Genomic DNA, 24,765 nt, shown 5'->3' on the forward strand with positions numbered 1-24,765 from the left:
GAGGAGTAAGAAAACTACCTGTATTCAAATATGTCATTGGCCAGAATTCAGGAAAATCTTTAAAGAGTAAACAATAATTCTAATATTCTAATAGGCTCTCCCCAATATTGATTATGGCCAGATTAATCTTATTTATACTAGACAACCAAAGTACAGTTAATCATCTCCCCACACTGGCCATCTCCTCTCTAGTTTGTTCATTAGCCTAACAATGCAGCTGCTCTCTTTACCATCATATATAAGTCCTTATGCCTTTATAATAATTTTCCTTTTGATTAACTGCCTGTTCTGGAAATAATGAAGAGCTGTGCTAACCATACTTGAACATATATAGAAAAGAGGCTCACTGAACCTTGACTTTTTCTTCTCTGCCTTTGAAGAATCTCTCAGTATATATTCTTCCATTATGAAGCCTGATTTTTGAAGTGAACTAGGTCAGAAGCCAAAGTCCCCGCCATGTGTGGGAGCTGTAGAGCATTCTGGTTAAAGGCAGGCTTCTGACAGGGCTACTTGGGTCTGCCTTCTTCCCTGAACTGAAGGTGGGGAGCTAGGCTGCTCTCTGATGGAGGTTATCCAAATAGCTCTTTTCTCCTTTCCCCTATGATATTTTGCTTTGGGTGGAAATCATTTCCCCCTGGTCAAGATGTGGCCCTCTTTTGCCAGGAACAGCATGTTATTTGGCACACCCTGTTCATCTCATGTGTCATTTTGGTATGGAAAATTGCTTGGTGACAAGCAGTGAATGTGTTCTCTCTACTGGCTCCAGATTTGTGAGAAAGTATTCTTGTTGACACTGTGGCTATGATCTGTGGATCCAAGAGGTCAGGAGCTGTGCCATCCCATGAAAGTCCAAAGGAAGGCTACAAGTCTCAATCTGAGGAATTATTCTAGTGTTACTTGACCCCATATTAGGGCATTAGAGAGTGATCTCTGTATCAAAAATCTTTTTACGGAAGAAAATGGTGACAATTGAACATATAAGAATATGTACGACTTTATATGTGTAGGGAAAAGAAACATTAATAAATAGGGATATGAGGAAAAAAAGGAGACCTCAATTTTATTTCCTGAAGGCATCTTAAAGTTCTGAGATTGCAGTTTTCTAAAGATGAAAGATATCTCTGGCATTCCCAGAGACCCAATCATTTAAAATACTTTCCTGAGGGGAGCCAGCCACGTGGCCTGGGAAATTTTCAGTGCAATTAAAGGCAAGCAACGAATTTAGAAAAGCTGATCATCTCTTTCTTAGCAGGTGAATCAAAGTCTAAAAGGTGCTGAGTACATTTAAGAACTTATCCTCAATATTTGGCTTTGATGCTGAGGACATTGTATGTGTTTTTACCTACTCTTGAAGGCAGGTGGCTCTGACAGGACCCTCACAGTGTTTTCATGAACAATGTTTCCTGCATCCTGAGAAGAGTAATTATTAATTTAGAACAAAACAAGTGCTAAAGGATTGGACTGAGGGGAGGACACCATTAACTAAGATCACATCTAAGATGGAACTCTCCAACAGCAGTGCAGTTTCTCTCTCTGACCTACTTAACAGCTTTAACAGGTGTCATTATCTTTCAGTATATGTATTTCTATCAGGTAGTTTTTCTTTCAGGAAGTTCTATTTCAGTATTTTTCATGACAAGAGTTTTTGTCTTCACTATTTATAATAGTCCTGTTTTTAAGCTTGGGAAGATATAATTTAAATGACCCATACATATTAAAAATAGACATAAGTGCTTAGGACAGGTTAACAGAAATCTGACTAGTGCTGCTGAGTAAGGTATAAGCAAAGGCAGTAAGACCACCACAAATCAAGTTCACCATAAGTTTTTTACTATGCTAGTTTACCAGAATTTCTAGAAGACTGGAAAGTCAGGGAATATCTTTGTCTCACTGAACATCAGATTGCAAGACAGCTTGTCTGGCTGATTGAAAACTTGGAATAAAGACACCTGTTGTTCGTCAGTTCCCAGGCTTTCCACTCAGCCTATTGAAATGGTTCAATCAGAAAACTGGAATGCTGAGGGCATCCAGCCAATTTATAAGAGTAGGTAACACACATAAACATTTCATTTCTGCTCCTTACTCTATGTTCTGCTGTTTCTGAAAAATGCTGGCTGAAATGCCACTCACTCGGTGGAGTCACCAGGTGCAATATAACTGAACTGTTTCTGTCAACACGAGGGGGAGCACAGACACATCTATCAAATTGACACAGTCCTTGCACTTGATGAGCTCGGTGGAATGAGTCTTCCACCTCCAGTTTTTGTTACGCCAATGAGTGATGAATCAGACATATTTTTGACATTTGAAAGCAATTCAAGGTGAGAGAACGGAGAAGAGTGGTATTTGCCAGTCAGAACTATAAATAATTTTTTCAGCACTAAGACTCCTCCAAAGCTTTTTAAATAGGCTAAAATTGTATGTTATTCCCTAAGGATAGGAATGCTACCTCTGTGTCATTTATTTATATGCAGTCATACAGAGAGCAGGTAGGAGTTTGTATTCCTTCATAACCACAATAAATCCATCCTTGTTTCTTATGCTATTGGTAGGATTTTCAGACTTTACCCGGTGTTTTTAGAATTAGAGGAATTAATTAAGTTGATGGGATTTCTCAGAGTGATTCATGTTCTTAGAAAGGCTAATGAGTCAAGATACTAACTTGTAGTGACATTAGTATATGTTTACTTGAAGACTCGGTTTATACTCTGACTTGTAGTCACAAAGCATTTAATCAGGAAAAGTGACTCATGATTACTGAAAAAAAAAAAAAGTAATGCGCTTACAGATAATGACATACAAAGTTTTCTTTGTTTTTTCTCTCTGTGGTGTGAGAGACAGCAAATAACTTGAAAAAGGAAAGAAGGCCAGTTTCTATTTTCAGAAATGTTGGTAAGATTAGCAGTCTGGCTGGATTTACACAGATCAATATGAGAATGATTGAAAACCTCAGTGGACTTTAGCTCTTCTGAGGGGTAGATGTTAAATGGGCATCAGCCATATTTCCACTAAGCCAACCACAACTCACAGTGAAGTAGAAAATCTTTGTTGATCTCTGATAGCCATCTAAATTAACAAAAAAAGTAAACTAGATATGAAGGCAAGACCTAAAGGTAAATGACAGTGAGAGAAGATGTTTGTCTTGTATGTCATAGTCAAACTGTATTCTGCAGGAAGCATTTTTTCTCTCTGAGAGAACATTTAACATATCAATACTGAAACATATTCTGAGACATTGTGTGGACAAATTCTATACATGAAATATAGGGATTTTGATGGAGTTGATTTATGACAACTTATCTAAGTCTAGGATACTTTTATAAAGGTTGGATCAGAAACATGACTGAACATATGATGGGAGAATGAAATAAAGGAATAAATATTTTACTGTCATATTCATCTTCCTATAAAATAGAAATAAACCTTCAAAATATATTGTGTGAACAGATTAAAAAGGAAATTTCCATATCAGATTTCTCCTGTAGTTATTGTAAATTCAAGATGTTCTTGATCATTGCTGAAATGAACCAAATATGGTGAGTAAAGAACTGTTTTAAACTTCAGATTCCAGAAAATTTTCTGGCAAAATAAATGAGAAGACTAGAGATCATTCCAATCTGTAACTGCTCATTCTGTTTGAATGAATAGGAAAAGGAAAGGAAAAGGAAAATTAAAAGGAAATGTTGAGTAAACACATTTTCCTCTTTACTTGCTTGGTACTGAAACAAAGCATGCATAATCTAGCACAGTTATGAAAGACCTACTTATTTGTACAGAGGGAGCCAAAACAAATACTTGCTTCAAAACACACAAAATTAAGGTCAATTCTTTCATCATTCATGCACAAAACATAACACTATCATTTGATGAGTGAGATACTACCCATTAAAAATTAATATCAGGATGAACTGTATTGGCCAAAAATAAATATCTTTCTTTTTTATTTTCTGTTTAATTTCACTGACTTTTCTGTTTAATTTCATTGCACACTGGGTTTGTGTCCCTTTGGGGTTTGTTTTTTTGGGTTTTTTTTTTTTTTGTTTGTTTGTTTGTTTTTTGTTTTGTTTTTGTTTTTGTACATCATTAAAATTTTGGCAAAGAAAACACCAAGGATGTAAAAAGCTGCAGGGTGAATGCAGGTGACACTGTTTTGTAATACCTACTGAATAATTAAACTGTTCATTGTAAATACATTCTTTAATCAATTTACTCTGTTTTTCTGCCTGCAAAGTGCTTTTGATTAAATTGTGACTTTTTTGCTTGTTTATCATTCAGAAAACTTATGTGAATTGAATTCTGCCTGGAAGAACTATTCTTCCTACTTATCTTCTTTTGTTATTTTTCCCTGTGTACATGCTTTTATTTAAGAAAGAGAAAAGTTTAGTAAGTTAGAAAGAAATGTACTCTTTTTTTTTGTATGTGGACAGACTGACACTTCAGGTGCATACAGATTTGTAAAAGGGAACTAGAAAATAACTATAAAAATAGAAAGTTATACAAAGAAGGTGGCATTCATGTAATCACAGAAATAAATTGTTAGACAGAATGATCACATTGCAGTAATCCTAGGAAATGTATTGATAATGAAGTTATCATTCCACCTAGCTTCGGTAGCCTAAAGGATGATGTGAAGTTGAATGCAGTTTTCTAACAGCCAATTAAAGGAGGAAGTCACTTTCAATTCTTAAAATAGAGTCTAAGTTAGATGAAATAACTGCATTTCTGTGGATATCTCTTTTTCTCTGTTGCCTGTTGAGGCAGGTTGGATGGTCACCTTCAATTGGATGACTAACATTAGGTATGACTTTTAGGGAACTAAGAAAAAAAGTTAGTGCATGTAACTGGGAGACAACTGAATCTGTTTTACCTGTGCAACTAAGAAATATATGTAATTTCAAATGGAAATTAAGTAACATAAGTAATATAAGAAACAAAACTAAGAAATAAAAGTAATTTAAAACAAGGATACTTAGATGATCAAGATTAAAGGCTAAAGATTTTCAAAACCCATGTCCATGATATAGGCTGATGACATGTGACCATGCAGACAGCATGTTGACACATATTACTGAAGACATGCCCTAATAATGCTCATTGTGGCAACTCTCTTTGGCCATAGAAGCCATAAAATCACTTTGCATCAGGCCTTTTCTGCTTTAAACGTCATGGAGGTGTAGCTCTCATTCCTTGCACAAGATTGCATCCTTTGTGAAAGAGAAAATGTGTGTTATAAATAATTATAAGAAACTCCCAATGGTCCCATGGCTTCATCTTTTAATAATGCATTTATCTTACCTTCTACAAGCTTCCCTGTCTGCTCTGCATTGCCCCCAGGCAAGATCTTGGCAATGTAAGCTCCAATTTCCCCACTGCTTCCTGGAATTTCTTTCCCACCTACAACTCGGATTCCCAGTCCATTGCCTGTGATCAAAAGAAAGAGAAAACTTTGAACAGAAATGAAGCAATGAATAATTCACTGAAAAGAAAGGAAGAGAAGAAGTCATCAGAGGTTACTGAAAATGTCCCAGATAACTTCTGTCTGTGGTTGGAAGATCAGGGTTAACTGCATCATAGCTGATGTTCTTCTAAAGACTTAAATTTGGGAAGATCTTCTTGAGCAGCTACTGCATGACTGACATAACACAAACAACTAAGTTACCAAAAATTACATTGAAGCTAATCCTGTCTTCTTCTGACAACCTATTAGCAGTATTAATAAACTGAAATTAAATTGCTAGAAACCCACATGAAGTGTGGATTCAAAGGAGAGCTTTATCATGTGCCTAAAACCTGCATGCAATTTATCTGAGAAATTATAATATCTGAGCTTTCAGAATCACATAATTATGGAGACATTGACAGAGATCCTTGAGCTTGCTATTTCAAACAGCAAAGCATGTACATTTACATGAACCTATATTTGGCAAATGCTATGATTTTTCTTAAATATTTGCTTTTGATTGACATCTTTCACATCACAGGATGTGCAAATTAATGGTGGGAAAAGTGTACAATAAGTCTGTGTAAAGCATCATTAAATCACATATTTTCTTACTTTTTAAAAAAGCATAGAGATAAAAACATTTTCATCACTCATTATTTCAGCTGGAGAGAAGCAGATAACTAGCCTCACTTATGTACAAAATAATGAGAATGAAAACAAAAGCTTAAAATATAGAGTAATAAAATAAAATAATCTTATGCATTGCCAATTTTTAATGTCATTTTGCTTTAAAAAAAAAAAACAAAAACAAAACAACAACAATAACAAAAAACAGCCAAAACTTCTTATACTAGTTAAACAATTTTTTTGTTTGAAGAAAATTCCATATGAGATTTGATGTGAGAATTAAAAGACTGATTTACTCACCTTTATTGTAATGGCTAAAAATTATTTTTCAGTTTATTAATTTCATAAGCCAAACCTGCTCAGTGATTAGACTAACCAGCTGTAGAAAGGTCAACACACCACCTCTTTGCAAAGCTTTATCTTTTTAGATAAAGGCTTTTCCTTTTCATAATGGTATTAGTGTTTCATAAGTCAGCTGAGTTTCTTTCAGTACAAAGATTACCACATTGCATTTCTGATGAAAAAAAGTTTCCACTAGTTTTTCTATCCCAGTTTAGCCAAATCTATATACTCAGATTTTGACTCAGATTTCCTCATAATTAGATATTTTGCAAATATATATTTTTTTTAGGAGAGTGATTTTTCCATTTAATTGGAACAAACTGCATTAATATTTTAAGTTAATGACCTTATTTCAGTGCAAATTGGACATTTTGCCCTGGTAAGTAAAGTATATTTTTCCTAATTTGATAAGGAAAGAAAAACCACCATTCTAAGGATGATGTCCTTTAAAAAATTAGACAATACAGTTTTTAAAAAATAAGCACCTCATTGCATAAAGTGAATTCATACACCTTTAAAAACATTTAAACATAAGTCCCTCCTGAGAACTTAGAAATTCATGTGGGCTGCTCTGCACAGAGAACTTCTGATCAAGGAGTACGGAAAAAGTCATTAATATATTTATGGATCTAAAGCTCACAACCGGGAACTATTGAGTTCAGCAAATCTAAGAAACAACTATTCTTTGTATACAACACACACAACGAGGACACAGTATTTTAGCTCACACAGTCAACACATGGAATTTTAAATATATCTGTAGGACTGACTGCTTTTCATCACAGAGGGCAGGAACTTCTTGGAGTCAGGATTTTATCGTAATGCACAGTATTGGCATTTCTACCTCTAGCTTATTTGTGGAATGGCAGAGAAGTAGTTTGTCATATGAATGAGTGTACACTTGATTTCAGAGTCATTCACATGGCTACCTATGCTAAGGAACTGAAAATCTTGGCTGATATATTTCTCTAGGTTTTGGAGGATTTTGTCCATATTACTGCTAATAAAAGAAAGTACTTTCCATGCTGATATATGATGATTTTCTTTTTATTCCTAGACACTTTGAAAGGGCTTGTAATTTTATGTTTGCAGGTTTTAGAGTCAAATGTATGACTGACCTTATGGATAAAGTAGAGGCATGCTTGCTAAGGGACAATCATGGGAGTTGGTGAGTGTGTGATTGTGTGTGTGTGTGTTGCAAAAAACAGTACTATAAAAATATTTAAATTACAATTTAAATTTAAATTAAGGTTAATTACAAAGCCTTCATTCCTGGTAGCCAGAATGAATGTGCTACTTTTCACCCAATGAGCTCTAAATGCTCTGTTCTGGTTGACAAAGAAATATTGCTTGGGTCTTGCTGTATTTCTTCATGTAAAGATGGGATTTCAAAGCTATTTATATTTTATCTATTGAAAATATTGAGCTTATGACTTCTGTTTGAAATTACATTGCCCAGTTCATAACCTTGAATGCAGACAGTTTAAAAATAACCATCATATGCTTTCTCAGATCTCTTTTCCCTTGTTTTTTTCTTTTTTCTTTTTTTCTTTTTTTTTTTTAATTTTGAGTCTTAATTTCCATCTCTCAGGCTATTTTGATATAACCATACATTAATATTTCTCATTTAGATTTCCAGATTAACGAACTTCTGTTTTCTTTAGAAGACACAGGACCAGTAAACCATCAAAAAGCAAATCACTGTGATTTAAATAAGAGAAGGCACCTATCTGAATTATGAGTATTGATTTCCATGACAAATATATTCAGGAGAACATCTCTTCAAAGGGAATTTTGCACCTAGAAATCCAGTCCTTTTTAGGATGCTTCAAAGTGAGAAGACTGGTAATTAATTAAAACTGTTTTTACTGATCTCCCAAGGCTGTGATCCTACTCTCCCATCTAATCTTCACTAAAGCTTTACCATGGAGCATGCTAAGTTAAAAAGACACCCCAAAAACCTAACCCACCCAAACCAAATGTATAATAAAATTTATAATTCTAAACTTTGACAAGGTTGATCATGCAACTAAATGGCTTTTATACATTGATAAACAAACAAATATATATATTTTTAAAAAGGATACTAAATCACTACAGTTAGCTTGTAAGCCTCTGATTTATACAGTTGAACATATGAAAAATCAGAGTTTGAAGTCTAGGTCGGCTGCCCAGTGGATAATGGGAAGGTGCTGGATGTAGTTTTTTCTGGATTTTGCTATCCTTTTGATGTTGGCTCTCAGTGCATTCTTATGGATGAGCTGTCCAGCTGTGGGATGAGTGGGTTCACATTGTTCTTGGTGAAGACTGGCTGAAGGGCAGAGCTGAAAGGATTGTAGTGAATGGAATGACATCTGGCTGGGGACTGGACACCAGCAGTGCTCTTCGGGGATCAATTCTAGGCCAGATTTGTTCAATATGTCTGCCAAAAGTCTGGATGCAGGAGTTGAATGCACCACTAGCATGTTTGCTCATGACAAAAACTGGGAGGTGTTGTTGACAAGAGGACTTTCAGAGGAATCTAGTTAGACTGCAGCACTGGGCTGTGATTAATGGGATGAAATTCAACAGGTGGAAATTCTAGATCCTGGACCTGTGACACTGGGTACAAGTGTATGTGGGAGAGTGATGGCTGTAAATCAGAGGAATCTGGAGGTGCTGCTCAGCTGCAGCTCGGTGTGAGTCAGCCAAGGGTACAAACCCTCTCCTGGGTGGCATCAAACACAGCACCACCAGACAGTCAAAAGAGCTGATTGTCCACTGTGCCCAGCATCTGTTCATCCTCACCTTGAGTTCCATGCACAGGTCTGGGCCCCATGATTTGAGAAGGATTGTCAAGGTCCTTGAATGTGTCTGAAGTAGGGCAATGAGGCTGGTGAAAGAGCTGGAAAGAATGATCTGTAAGGAGGGTCTGAGGGCTTTGTGTTAGTCAGGTTTGGAGAAAAGGCTGTGAGAAGCAACCTCATTGCTCTCTACAGCTTCCTGAGGAGGGGAAGTGGGGAGGGAAGTGCTGAGCTCTTCTGCCTGGTAACCAGTAATAGACTTTGTGGGAATAGTTCAAAGCTGTACCAGGAGAAGTTTAGGCTGCAAAGGTGGTGAAAGACTGGAACAGGCTTCTGCAAGAGGTGGTCAATGCTCCATGCCTGTCAGGGTTTAAGAGGCTTTTGAACAATGCCCTTAACTACTTTTACTTTTCTTCCACCTTGAATTGGTCAGTAACTAGACTGTAAGGTTTTTGTAGGTACCTTCTGACTAAAATACTGTATTTTGTATTTCATTGTGTTCCATTTCATTCTGTTTCATTCCATTGCATTTTATGCTAGCAAAGACTTCAAGTGCTTAATAACTGCAGAGTTATTTTTGTGAGTAATTCATTTTTGGAGGAAAAATATTGAATGGTCTTTTTTGCTTTTTGGCAATAAACCAGCTCTGTGACTTTCAAAAGGATATGTCACTTGTCATTTCATATCCTTCCAGACACCATAACCCGTTTCAGTGATGCATATTCATTATATGTATTTATATATATGTATATATATATATTTATATTTGTATATATATGATTTATGATCAGTAACCAAGAATGTGCTACTAATAAATTCTGTCACTGGTGACCTGGCAAGCATTACTGCAAATGTATTTTCAAAATTCATCACTCTTTTTTGCTTATTTCTACCATGAAGTACTTTCTGTCCCTTTAGATATATTTGCTCTGAACTTGTGTAGCTCAAAGTGTCTCAAACACTATGAAATCCTATCTCCTTGTATACTTCATTGTGTCACAGTAGCAACACGGCAGAAAGACTGTAATTTACTTTGCTGGAATATGCTGACTATAACCTGAGCTCTGCAATTACAATTCAGTCTTTTTTGTCTGTTATGGAGATAATAAAGATCAGGTTGTCACCAATCTGTTGCTGTTGCTCTCGGGACACAGGGAAGATGAAGCATCTTTTCCCTGCTTTGTTGACCAGCTCCATTATAGACATTAGAGTATAAACAGTCTAAATTTCCTGGAACCATTTCAGCATCCAAGCAATTATTAGTCTTGCCTTTACAAACAATTGCTGATAACCCTGTACATAAGTTTAAGGTTAAAGGAAAGAAAGAATAAAATGAGTAGCAAGAAAATGAACAGCTCAAGGCCCAGCAGAGTTTTGCTGGTGTTGATGGTCCTGATTTTACACAATAGAGAAAATTAATTTTCCAGGGATGTTTTCTGTCATGAAAGTAAATAGCATTCCAGCAGCAAATGCAAGGTATGATTACATTTAATCATCTTACAGGTCCTATGCAGTAGCAACAACTTCAACACATGCAGGAGAATGCTGGCACGTGACCCAGAAGCTCTGTGCAAACACTGTTCATGTGTTAACTCAAGCAGATATTTCCTCTGGCCTAATGTTTGAAAGTATGAAACCATTTGTCTTTCTAATTATATGAGCAAGGAAAGTAAAGAAGCAATTAGAATGTAAAGATTTTCAGTAATCACACATGTTTGCGTGAACTGGCATCGGAAACTGTATGAGTGTCAGCAGCAATCTGACTTTTGTCACAGTTAGAAATAGCGCTATATGAATTTTTAATAGACTTTTAAGTGACTGAACTTTAAGAAAGATATTAAAGAGTGCTATTGATTTTGATTTCTAAGAGCCTTAAAGTATACCCTTCAAGATGGTAGCTGAAACTCACTATTTCTGTAAACCCATGCTCATTTTAACACCTTCAGATATTGTGTGCTTTGAAGTTGAAACTATACAGAAGCAAAATGGCAAAAATTGAAATGGGCTTAAACTGAAAAATGCAGGGCTACAACACCTATCTCTGAGTAGGGTGAAATGGGAGTTAGATTTCAATTTCAAAATAGAGATTAAGTGTTGTGTTTCAGATTCAGTAGCCAATGCACAGACTTGTCAAAATATGTTTTTCATCACTTTCTAATAATATAAAAAATCCCCCAAACCAGAATAAAACCACAATGGTGAATTAAGGCAAGGAAGTACAAGGGTGATCTTTTTTTTAGTCAAGGTCCAATGGTAGCAAATGCATGAGAAGAAAGCATGCAAATGAGACATTAGGCATGAAAGACTTTGAAATGTGCCAATGTACCACATTTTAGCAATGATCAAACAACATGAAGCCTTTTAACACTATTTGGCTGTGAATGGAGACAGAAAATACCTTCCTCCTCTGTTAATTTACTAGACATTATCTCCTCATTCCTCTTCCAGCCTTATCTAAACCAGACATATGCTAGGGTGCTGGTAGGCCCTTATCTGCTTGAACAATTTTACACCCTGTTCCATTGTCTGTATGGAACAGAAGGCTAAAACACGTTAAAAACATCAAGGACTTGGAAAGGTCAGAGTTAAAAGTTCCATGAAGAAATGCAAGCTATTTATTTAGACATTGCAGTTGTGATAAAGCAATCTCTAAAGTCTGGAGAGCAGAGAGAAAGGAAACATGACAAAGCAAACAAAAACAAGTTAACTCAGGAACTTAAAAACAGCAGGGAAAATAATGTGTATAATAAAATCCAGCCTAAATTTTTATTTACATTGTTATTCTTATGCCATGATCTGGAATACATAACATGATGATCCATATCAGACAGAGGTTGTTTGTCTGTATAGGTAGAACATTTTCAAGAGTGTCCTCAGGAGAATTGTTTTGGTGCTTCTAACAAAATTGGCTTCAATGAAGTTGTTTCCCAGAAACATTATTGTATTTACTCAGCTATTGCATTGCTTGGCCATTGGCAATTAAGGCATAAAATACACATGAAGTCAAATCAGAAGCTGATGAAATGCAGATATATTGCAATTGTTTTAATAGCACAGCATTGATTTATATCAGCTGCAAATCTGCTTCATGCTGATGTGCACACTGGTTATCATCCTGAAGGATCATAAAGTGTTTTATGAATTAGTGTCTTGAAGCATTTATCACATCCACTTGAAAACAAGATAAAAGTCTCTTCTTTTTGGACAATCTGTCACATCAGAATCTATGGTGCCATCTCTGGTAGACTGTAGCTTTAAATCTATAAAATCCCTTGTAGGCACTGAGTTTCATCTCTGTTTACTGATAGACACCAATGGCTCAGTAGGTGCCACTGACTGACAGCTGAACCTCCATGGAAATCTGGGGTCTTGACTGACTCCAACATTCAGTTTTGTGATCTGTTTCAGTGATCATTTCAGTTTCAGTGATCTGTTTATGCAGCCTTTTCTGCGTGACAGCTATGATAGCAAATGGAACCTTTATATCCAGGAGACACATTGCCCTCTCAATTACCCCCACTCAAAGTCTTCAACTCTCTTCCTCTTCTCAAAATCATAAGTGTTCATATACTACAATATGCAGAAACAACTGAACTGCCAAAAAGATTTCATGGAAAGTATTTTAGATACATAAACTAATGTTTTTCAAATTAAAATAATTTGTAGACAAGAGACATAAATGGAGTATATGGTCTGTAGCTCAACAAAGTGTTTCTAGCACACAGAAGAATTTATTTGTTTCTTTGATTTTATTTAGAAAAGCTTAATGGTACTGAGTTGTCTCTAAAATTGATATTAAGACAAAACCAGATATCTCCCTTTCTTCTTATTTCCAGTCCTGTCCTCATTTACTACCATGTGACTTCCCAGGAAAATCTCTGATGTAGCCTGACTGCAGCAGCTCAGTCCTTTTCTGTTTATGGGTTTTACCTTCTGTGCCATGTCTCTGATAAGGAGTGAGAGTTTGAGGGAATGATGACCATTAATTAGGGATTAAGTCCTTCCCCAGTGACAAGGGAACATTAGAGGAGGGTATTGCTTTTTTCTGCAAAGTATTATCTCAGTTCGTCCCAATATTAAATGAAAGAAGTAGGGTAGGTAATCTTCTAAGAGTATGAGGACAGGAGGTGGGTTGCAGTTCTCACTCTGACTTCTCACACTGAACATAGACTGTGACTATATTTGACATGTTTTTAATTGATTACTAATCACATATTTATTGCACTTTAGTATTTTGCTGTAAGAACTAATTTTGCTGAACTTGCAGGTGAAAGAATCCTAAATACATGGGGTTGTTTATTTAGAGACTGACTATAGTGGTGAGGTCTTGATACAGGAAAACTCTTTGAAATCCCTTCCTCTCCATCCAGATAAGCACTGCATGAGCTGGCACACTGCAGAAGTGTAGTGTTGTTTGCAGGAATTAGCAATCCATAGGGAGAGTATGATGCATGTCTGACGTGTGTACAGCATTACAGCTACCCTGTAATTCTACTTGCAGTTTCACTGACATCACTGCTGAGGTAGGGATTAGGGATGCACTCTTCTTCCTGCCATCTAATTTACTTTGCTTCACTACAAAGTTTGCAGATTTTTGTGAATCATTTCTCTGCCTCTTTTTTTTTTTTTTTTTTTTTTTTTTTAAGAACATAATTGAAGAGGATGTTCCCCAACACAGACACTCTGCTTGCTCAAAGGTACTTTTTTTTTCCCTCTGGAAACACAGAACATCCTTCCTTTCAAAAAGGAAGAATTACTTCTGACTCAGCCTATGTGAGGTAAAGGAGTAAAAATTACCTTTGACTGAGTGCACTCATTGTACCTGTAGGCCTACTGAGATGTGTCTGCCTTGTTGGATTTTCCCCCTGAGTGTGCCTAAACAGCTTCCTGATTAGGAATAACACAATGTAAATTATCTTTGCAACATTTCCAAAGGTATTGTCAGTGCTTTCATTACCTTCAGTAGCCATATCCTTAATTCATTTTTTCAAATATAATGATGGCATGATAAGAAACAGAAGAGAAAATTCTGGCATTATAAAACAGCACTTATGCTGCTCTGCTAGAGGATCCAAAAGGAACAAAGGACTCTCAGTGAAAACAAACAGTGAGTTTCTGGAGCATTAAACACTGCTATATTGTCATTCACTGAGTGCAGCCCTCATTGCTTTGGCACATTAGCACATCTGTGATGCCAATTCTTCTTCCTTTTTTTTTTTTTTTCCTTAATTGCAAATTATTAATCAGTCTTTGCAGAGTAAATTCTTGGAAATTCCTTTCCTTCACACCTGTCAGAATTGTCTGAGGAAGGAACACTGCACATTTCAAAAAGTAGATCTGAATGCTCTAGGTTATGGCATATAATAAAGAAACAAGAACCTTCAAGAGAGCAGACAGTGAGCAAGTATATATATATTTTCATTCAGCACTACTATTCTCTTGCCATCACAATTTTGGCTTGGTTTCACCAACACCTCATTCACATGCCAAAATTCACATTATATGCTTCTGTGTGCAAAATTTTGCCAGGTTACATAAGAGGCAACTAAGGCATCTGTACCTTGGAGTCAGTTTTCATTAATCAAGAAAGCAAATAAACCAAATACATGTGCACATAATATGTAGTGGAAAAGACTGAATTTTAAAATATTTGGGACTAGTCTGTTTATTGATATTCAGAATGGGACAATTTTTTTATTCATAATCAGGCAGCAAATTCTACTGTGGTAAGGTTATGATGAGACCTATGGAATTCAGTTTATAATGGTGATATTAGGATGAAACCTTGTCCTGCAATTACAGCTGCTGTGGTAGTGTTGGTTATCTGGGCTGACCCAGCACAGTGAATCATTAATGCCCAGGCTGGCCCAAGAACTTCACTGAGATGAGACGAGAAGAGATGGGCTGAAGCACTGGCCAGTTTCCCAGCAAAGCAGCTGTTCAACAGTTACAGGAACTCTCCAAGTGGGAATTTTGTAGTTTAGGACATTTTCCTACATAACTCCTGCTGTGCATACTCCAGTTAGGGTACACTAATTGTACACTCAAAGTGTGTTCATGAATCCCCTGAGGAGAATCTGTCAGTCTCAGGCATCTCCCCAGACCATTCCTGCTTCAGAACTGACCAAACTGCACATAGATCATTTAAAACATAAATATAAAATACTCTTGCATGTGCAGAAATGATCACACAGGAGAGGCTTTTGTGCATAGCCAAGACAGAGGAGGTTCTGTACGTACTGTGAGGAAATCGGATTCAATGGATGGTGCTCACACTGTTGTGGTCACCCAGGACCACAGAGCAGCTGGCTTGTAAGAATCCAGCAACACAAATGTTCAACTGAAGGTGCTGCTCAAAGGGTGGTTTTAACAGTGACTGTTCTCTTGGAAAGATCTGACTCTTCATGTGAGCTTTATTGAGGATTGTGGTCTTTTAACATACATACTTCCTGTGTTGTAAATGCAGACAAAATGAGTCAAGACCTCATTTTGGTACTTTTGATATGAAAGAAGGGCAGGGAGAAAGTAGAGCAAAAAGAGAAAAAGGGAACAAATAAAAACAAAGAAAGAAAGAAAGAAACCAGCTGGGGAAGCAATCAGACATGCAATCTAGATGAATATCCAAAACTCTTGTACTAAGATAACTGTGATGGTATAAAAGTATATAATTTTTTTTAAATTTACCAATATTTTGAGTAACTTTTGCTGCATAATAGACTTCTATGTCTTCCTCTGGTTAATAGTCATTTTCTGGTTAATAAACACAGATGTTTACTATTAGTTTGCAGATAATGTTTAATAAAATTTATTTATTTTTAAAACCAAGTGCCTGTCCCTGGTAGAGGTCATTTGGAAAGCTGAGGGCTAAGCATAATGCACTACACATTTGAAGAGAGTTTTCACATAGTTAAATCATCAGACACTTGAGAGATGGGAAGGAAGAGAGGTACATAGTAAAGGAGTTATGGTGCTTCAAAGATGTATAAGGAGTGAAAACTACAACTAATTCTTCTGTTTTGGGGCCACCCTATTCTTCCTTTGGCTCTTTTCTGCACAATTTGCATTTAGGCCTTTAAATACTTGTAGGGAAATCTAGGTATGCATCATACAGAAATATATTTGTGCAGATCTCCAAGCATGTATCTGGACTAAAACAAAAATATGACTGCAGCTTGTAGACAGAGCCAAGCTTGCTTTCTCCAGTGAGAATTTAAGCACAATATTACATAGCTATAGCAGTGAGAAATCCCAGTGTGGGGTATATAACCTTATCAGGACTCTGAGTAAATTTTTGATCCTATGTGACCTCATTTGTGCAAGGCATTAGTCAATGAGACATCAATATCTACACCTTGGGTTTGCTCACAAGGCATTTTCCCTGAGGCACAGTGTGTTGCTGTGACTGCCAGCATGAGAGTTAATCAAGAATTTGGAATAGGCATTTCTCACTGCATAAGGGTAAGTAATTTAACATAGGAGAGCAGGCTTCAGCAACACTAAATCACGAGCTTTACAGTTGCGTGGTTGTAGTTCCTCTTATTTCTGAGTAAGACAGCAGCTTGGATCACAGCATTACTCATCAGCCCGCAGGGCAAAGATCCCTACAAGGATGCCAAGGAGTTCCTGTGGACTGTGAGGGCCTGGAGCAGCACAGGCTGACACACAGCCGAGCTGGCAGCTCCTTTCAGACTGGGCTGTGTGGGTGGAGGGGTCTTTCTGCAGCCTGAAATCATCGGTGGGTGTTACACTGACTAACAAGAAAATACCTCATAATGCATACAGAACATTCATTTAACACCCTAAATATGAGGTGGGTACTGAGGATGGAAATTATCAAGACTTTACTGCCAGAAACTCTGTGAAAACAATATTTAGCAATTCAAGTAAGTTCATGCCACTTTCTGCTTAATGCTCGAGGGAACACCAGGGCTGGCAGTCAGTAATTACTTCTGTGCAGAAACAGAGTTTGACACACACTATTAGAATCTTTTAAGCAAGTTAAAAGAAAGTCTGATGGTTTCACAGCAAAACCACTTAAAGCACCTACCTCTGAAAGAAAAAAACCAGTATATTGAAATAAGTTTGAGTTCTCTATCAGTATTAGATGTGAGAAAGGACACAATTGCAGAAGCTCAGACAGACAGACCTTAACTGTACCAGGTCCTGTACTGGCAGCATTTACAGTTTGACACATGGAAATATCACACTGTGTTCCAGCTCTCAGTCTGGGAGGTGAATGAACATCACCTCTGCTACTTTCATCTCCTTGGCAAGCAGACTCTGACTTACATGAACATTTATGTCAGTGTCAGGGAAACAGAGAATAAATCTTGAAGTCCTGTGATAAATGTCTCCATGTGAAGACATCACAGAAAAATGGGATCTGATTGTTCTCCTAACCCCCTCTATGGGGGGAGTGAGGGGGCACTGGGGGCAGAGTTCCCGAACAGAAAGAAAAAAATTCTCAGTTCTGTACATGTTGAACACCTACACAAGCTTATTTTATAAGGACTCATGCAGAGAATATAGAGTTACATAAAAAGCAACAGCAAAACAGACTGTTCATATGGATAACACAACCAATTCTTCTCTGTTTTTAATGTCTGTATAGCTTATATATCTCGAACAGATGTCATGACCTTTTTTATGCACTGCTGCTTTCTGTTATAGCCAATGAGCAAGATTTAAAATGACCACTGAATTTCCTGCTGCATACACACAGGAATTATTTTTAATACTGGAAATCTGTTGTATAATTCATGCTAATCAAATTAATTATGATGTCTGGTAGAGTGTTTTTTTACCTGAAACTGTGTGGTCCTTTGGGTCTCTCAGTAGTTTGAGCCTTGTATGAGGGAAAATGTACTGCAGGGGCTTCCCATTTATCTGAGGAACACAAATATGCATGTCATAAAAAGATAAACCGACAATAATTGCATAAGTAATTTCAGACAGTTGAAACAGAAATAAATAAACAAACTTATTTCATCCAGGGAAATACCAGAACTTCTCAATTCAAAAACTCTCCCAAGTTTGGAGACATTTGCCAGACTGCAAATACCTTCCATGGGGTAATGAACATTTGCTTCCATAACTCCAGATTAATTTCAAATATGGCTTTATTTCTGATTTTTCTGAGTGACTAGAAGGTGGTCACTCTCTTCTGTAGCTTCTTTTAACCTTAATCCTTTATTCAAGCAATGTTTAACATAAGAAACTACTTTCCTGTAGTTTTTAGAAAATTGTTTTCTTAGACATGTAAACAAAATGTTAATGTGTTACCATCCATGAGTTACTGCTTCAGTTTCAGCAAAACCACATGTTCCAATGCACCTCTTGTCTTCAAATCCCAAAAGCCATTTGAAAGACCCAAACTAAGACTCGTAGGACTACATTGTATGAAAATGTGCAACATTTACCTGGGCTTATCCTAGACCGCATCAAAGCTGAAAGTAAAGCACCCTACAACAGACTCTAAAGAGCCAGTTTTCTTGTTGAAATGCCCCATGGTTTGGGTACAGGAGGGTCCAAGCTGCAGGGACTGACCTACCTTCCAGGGGTGACCGTCCCCAGCCCACACCAAAATGCCTCTGCAGAGTGTTGGGTGCAACACTCCCCTCACAGCCATCACAGCCCCCTTTTGCCTGCAGTTTTGGTCTTTTGGTAACAAAGCTGAACCCATCACTTCCCTGCCTCATGTCAGTTCCAAGTCTGGGTGATACACCTGGACCAAGAGGAGGGAGTGTGACTGTGCCTGCTCCAGGATGGGACCTCAGGGAGCAGCCTCGAGCAGCCAAGGGGACAGTGCTATTCAGAATGGCAATGCAGCAGCTTGTGTGCAGCAGCTTGCGTGCATCAGCAGCCTGCTGCCAAGAGTTTATTATTATTATGTATATTTAAGTAGCATTTAAAGGAATTAAGCTTCTCCTGAGCCAAGCACTTCAAACCTAGTTCTGCTCTGGAGAGTTTATGAAGTAAATGGATGGCACACATAAATGATGGGAAGGGAAACTGAGAAGTCAAAAAACTTGCTTAGCTCAATCCCACAGTGAGAAGAAGAGTTTATACATCTGTTGTCATAATTCAGTTACTTATCCAGTGAATGATGTTGCATCTGGAAGACTCAAATCCTCCCATAACACAGTGAGAGTAATATTGACTGTAATTAATGTCAGACATAAAGGAGATCATGGATTTGGTAGTGGACAAGAGCTCCAGAATAAATCAGTACAAGAGATCAGGCAGACATTTGAATTTACCATGGAATTTTGTCAGAACATAGAGTCTAATACTACCAGGAGTGTATAAAGTTCCATGAGGCTGCCACAGTCATTAATGGCTAGGGAGAGTATTATGTTTTTAATGGCACTGTCAAAAATTCAGAAAGTTTTATATAACAATAAAAGTGATGGATTTGTCACAGGTAGCTTACATAAAATTGTAAAAAATCTGGAAAATGCATCTAATTTTATTTTAAATTAAATAAAAAATATGAAATATTGCTGTTTACAAGTGTACGAACACATATGAATAGATCCTTAGCTGGGATCCATTTTGGTAGGAGTAATTCAATTTAACTGAGGAATGCTGCAGCTCTTAAATTTTGATTCATACTATTTTATTTGATCTATCTTCTTTCATTTTTTTAATAAATAACAATCCAAGAATATTCAATGCCATATTGTACATGACTGGTAACAAATACATCAGAAAATGTAGACTGTCTCCTTCTTTAGCCTATTACTTCCTCATTACTTCCAGAACTTTATGAGAAGAATAAATCTTTGTGATTCATATAGGTCTGAATAAAAGCATTGAATTATATTAACATCCAGGGTAGTATATTATTCTTTTATTGTTAGTGGGTATCAGTATTTTATGGAACATGTCATTAGGCTTTTGCTTTCAGACCAGTACATTTCTGAAAGCAACAGAATAGGAAAAAACAGAGGTTGCTGTAAATAGATAAGACTGAGAACAATTGCATTGTTCTTGATGTTTTGCTTTAATCAAGTCAGCATATTTATCTGAAATTTACTAGAATATTTCAAAACCTGCAATAAACACATTATTCTGAAATTTATCTGAAAATTTATCAGAAAATTTACTAGAATATTTCAAAACCTGTAGAGCACAAATTATTTTGTGTTTCCAGTTGTTCACATCTTCTTACTTCCACTAAAGTTAGTTTCCCTTCACCTGAATATAGGCCAGGAATTCCTTCTAGCTGAGTCTTCCCCCAGTGAAGACTGAGAGGGACCCTACTGAAGCCATACAGCCATGACAGTGGAAATCCCATCTGGGGCAGAGGGGCTCTCCTCCCACTGCACAGCTGCAGCAGCAGAGGACAAGTCCACAGGCTCAGATTTAGGTCACAGGGCAGAAGTTGACTTGATCCCACATATCTGCTACAAACCCCAGAGATTTCTGCCATCTGCCCCTGTCATCCTTCCTCACCTCTTTGGGAGTTCAGTACACTTGATTTGTATAGTTCAGCACTGGCATATCATCCTCTTCCTCAGGAAATGTAAGCTCTGGTCATGTGGTTCATGTCATTACTCAGCTAAAAGGCCCTCCAAAAATGGAATGAATGGGAAATAATTGTGCTGAGGGCTTCTAACAGAAGATGAGTTTAAAAATGCATTTCATTTCCCGTTGTCTTTAAGTGTTTTGTCTGATAAACGAACATTATAGAAGCCTCATAAAAGGGAATAATATAATGTAATAATAATAATAAGTTAAAGAGGATAATCAAGAAGAAAAAATATCCCCAGTGCTGTATTCAAGTTGAAGAAATTAAATTCATTAATTGCATTTTAATTTTCCAGGCCATAGCCACACCTATAATGTATCAATTGCTTTGGATTGGATCACCAAAAGTGTTTCTGATTTTAAAAGTTGGCTGTTGTCCTCTGGGAAATAACCCTACCATTTTCAAGGCAAAATTTACCTGAGGTAGGTATCCAGGAACAAGGTGGTGGATGCTCAGCGTGGTGGGTTAGGCAGTTTCCATCCTAATTTCTGAATACCACAGGTAATTGCATGAGCACACAAGGCCCGTGCAAGCTGGTACCAAGAATTTCTCCAGCTGTGGTAATTCTGCCCCTTTGAACCTCTACATTCCCTCTGTGCAGAGCACAAATGTTGAGTTGTCTCAAAATCCTCAAGGTGGAAAGTTCTTCCTGCTGATAAATCCCCAGTGATGGAGATAATTTCCAAAAGACACACTGAATAAAAACTTAACAAATACAATGTTCCTGCTCATTAATAAATTACAAAGTTAGCTGCATTTTGTTCAGCAATTAGCTAAATTCAACACTGACCTTTGCTCCATAAGTCATTCTGGCATGCAGAGATAAAAACATTTCTGAATGACTAAGAAATGAGGCACCGCCAGACAAATTCATTTGTGAATTACAGTAAGGGGGTGGCTAACAATCCACTCTTTAGATTAAATATTTGAACAATTATACTAAAGTTGGAAATTTCCAATTTCTCATCACATTTCCAGAGAATTCAACCACAAAATGCCACTCCTAACCAAGTCTCTAACAGAAAACAGTTTACTACAATTTAAAATAAATTCTCCTCGCTAGTTGGAAAACAATCAAAACTAATTAGGTGGACTTCAAAAATGTGGAACAAAAGTTTGCTGATAGCTTCTGTGTCTCTGTCACAAATGCATTTTCTCATTTTAGCCCCACTATTCCCTTTTTGACCCTTTTTTTTTTTTTGTAAATTCTAATTTTCCAAGTGCCCCTAAAAGGCTTGACTTAAATTTCAAGAAAATGGTAGTAACCAATGAATGAAGAGAAAAGCATATCATTTTTTAGGGTGTTTAGAAATAGGGGATTGCATTCAAAAGGTTTCATGTATAGGACCCTTGACTTCTTTTTGTGATTTGGAAACTGTTGCCTAAGTGAATTGATGGCAATATACTGCTATTATGATGAGTTTATGATTTTATTATTAATTTAGGGTTTCAAAAGACCTACTTATGATGACTGGAAGTATTTAAAACCGCTCACTGAAAAACTACTTATAGCCTCTTAATACACTCTCATTGTCCATGCCCTTGTCATGAACTTTTACTTTCCTGGCACCTTCTCCTACTGTTCTTTCCCAGATTGCTTGTAACAGCCAGTTTAGTTCAGGATATGGAAATATTTTTCACAGAAAATAATAAGAAAAAAACCTCTTGATGTCAGGGGGTTTAAAGAAGTTACTGGTGAACTGGAAGTGACAGCGAACTGTCGAGGTCAACAGTTATCAGTGGGAATTCTACAATGGATTATGTATTGATAAGGTTTAACATCCTCAGGGAAGCAGTCCAGAATCAATACATTGAGAAAAGGCTAATAAGAGATTCAACTGAACTGCAATTCAACATGATTTCAGAATACTAAATAGCACCACAGAAGTTGCTATAGAAACAATTTTAATATTTATAATACAGTATGTGAGCTTAATCTACTAGGTTATAAGAAATCCATGGAAACCTGGAGGTTCAGGGCTGTCACTCCACTGCATTCTTGCTTCAAAGGCTCAGGGTTGTGCTTTATTTATTACCTTCAGTTGTACAGGCTCTGTGGGATGTAATCAAGCAGTTCTGATTTTATCTAGTAAGAAAATTGATATTTTGCATGTGTGAACCAAAATTTTCTGGAATACGCATATTGTAGGGGTCATTAAAATCTTTTAATTTTTTAACACGTAAGATCATAAAAATAGCAAATTTAGAGCCAACAAGGGTGTTTGGAAACACTTATTACAAGCAGATTATTGCTATTGATGCAAATTATTCTTTCTGTGGCTGGTTTGTGCTCAGTAAGGGATATTAAGGGAGTTGTAATGGCTTAATTCCTGTGCTAACCAGGAAACTTCCCTCCTAACCTATTTCAGGAAATCATTTGCAGCAAAGGAAGCTCTGGGTGAAGGTGGATATGTTCAGATGGTTCTGGATGGAGAATGACTTGCCATTTTTGTCTCTAGGGTACATCATTCTTGGGCACTACAGGCTCCTGTGCGTTACTGAGGTGTGGATACAGGAGACAGACAGGACTGCACAATAAACTCAGTAACCCTTTTGTTACACACAGGGCTGAAAAAGCCCTTAAGGAGTGACTCACTTGCCTCACCACTCTCATTGCCCTGATATGGTTTATTTGCCTTCATTGCTTGAAAATGTATTACTAATGTTAAAAAATAGAGATGTTAACACAGATTTACTTTCTCCTATTAGTAAGTATTTCACAACTCAGCACAGAGCTAATGAAACTTTTTAAAAATATCTCTGGCCCTTTTTATCTTGCCATAAAGCAATTTAATTTCTGGATGTGTCTGAAAATATATTTGTTTTTAAGTTATCTTAAACAAATATTCACGGAAGACTCTTAAAGTACACAAGCTCTGAGTAACATTTTGATTAGGTAGATGATGTGGAGTTGGTGAAACCTGGAATTTCTCTCTTCTGCAGAGTCATTGATACTATTTTGTACTAATGTGTGACTGACAGTAGCTAACCTGGATGGAAAGACAAGAAGAAGGAACTGTTGTAAAACTTCTCCTCACACATCACTTCTTCTCTTCTGCTGAGGCTTTACATGGAGTCAGTTAGAGTTATTTAGAACATGTTCACTCTCCAATTTACATCCCATATTTCATTAAATCTTGAAAAATTACTTTGGCAAGATTTTGATGGTGTATCTCTATTTTCCTATAATCATGGAGATAGCTTGAGGGAGAAAAAAAATAGCTATTTTCTTCCTGGAAATATCCAGGAAAACAAGAACTCTTAGGCTCTTTAACCTTCCTGCTGAAAAATTTTGAATAAAACTTTTCAACCAGTCCTAGTATATTACTATTTATACATGGAAAAAAGAAAAGATGAGATCTCTGTGACTAAGACTTTGGAACTGTTTCCCAGGACAAAAAAAGCTCTAGAAGTTAAGTCTATCATACTAATCACCTCCTGATCACGGAGCTCAGGGTTAGCTGTAATTCTTTTGGACAAACCTGATTTTCAAGGAAAATTTTCAATTTTACCTCAGAAAGATGTAGTGGTAAAATACAATTATGTATGCTTGGAATAATAAATGCTTCTCATGAGGATTAAAGTGCTCAGAGAGACAGTTTTTTTAACTATTGCCATGATATTGAGAGATGTTAAGACTCAAAAACATCCTTTATCTTGCAATTAAGTTGATTCATAGAATCATAGATATATTTTAATAGATTGCTAAAAATTATATAATGTAAACCACTTTTTCTCAAAAAGAAATGAGTAGGCTCAGTACAACACAGGATGTGTAAATCTCAATATATGCTAGGGATAGAAAAGGAGGGGAAAATAAATGAAAGCTTGTATTGGAAGACATTTTAACACTTCGTAAAATCTACACCGTTCCTTCATAAAACCTACATTTGATTGTCAAATGTCACTGAAAATGCTCACCAGCATAAAACTTTTAAAGGCTGTGTAATACTGAGATATTCTTGTGTTGCATGTTATCTGAGGAATTAATGTCAGCAATATAAGCTATTAAGTATCACAAAGGGGCCATGCAATAT

General features: G+C 36.7%; 1 protein-coding gene across 1 annotated transcript in view; it reads right to left on the reverse strand.

Annotated features, from left to right (window-relative positions):
* The window catches only part of PCLO (piccolo presynaptic cytomatrix protein), a 318,336-nt gene that overhangs the window by 103,718 nt on the left and 189,853 nt on the right, over positions 1 to 24,765 (reverse strand). The window contains exons 9-10 of the mRNA XM_041413394.1: positions 18,000 to 18,081; positions 5,296 to 5,421 (exon numbers count right to left, since the gene is read on the reverse strand). Coding sequence (XP_041269328.1) covers positions 5,296 to 5,421; positions 18,000 to 18,081 — 208 coding nt within the window. The remainder of the gene's footprint in view (positions 1 to 5,295; positions 5,422 to 17,999; positions 18,082 to 24,765) is intronic.

This window comes from Onychostruthus taczanowskii, unplaced genomic scaffold, assembly GCF_017590055.1.
Source record: "Onychostruthus taczanowskii isolate IOZ18803 unplaced genomic scaffold, ASM1759005v1 scaffold41, whole genome shotgun sequence".
Taxonomy (NCBI): domain Eukaryota; kingdom Metazoa; phylum Chordata; class Aves; order Passeriformes; family Passeridae; genus Onychostruthus; species Onychostruthus taczanowskii.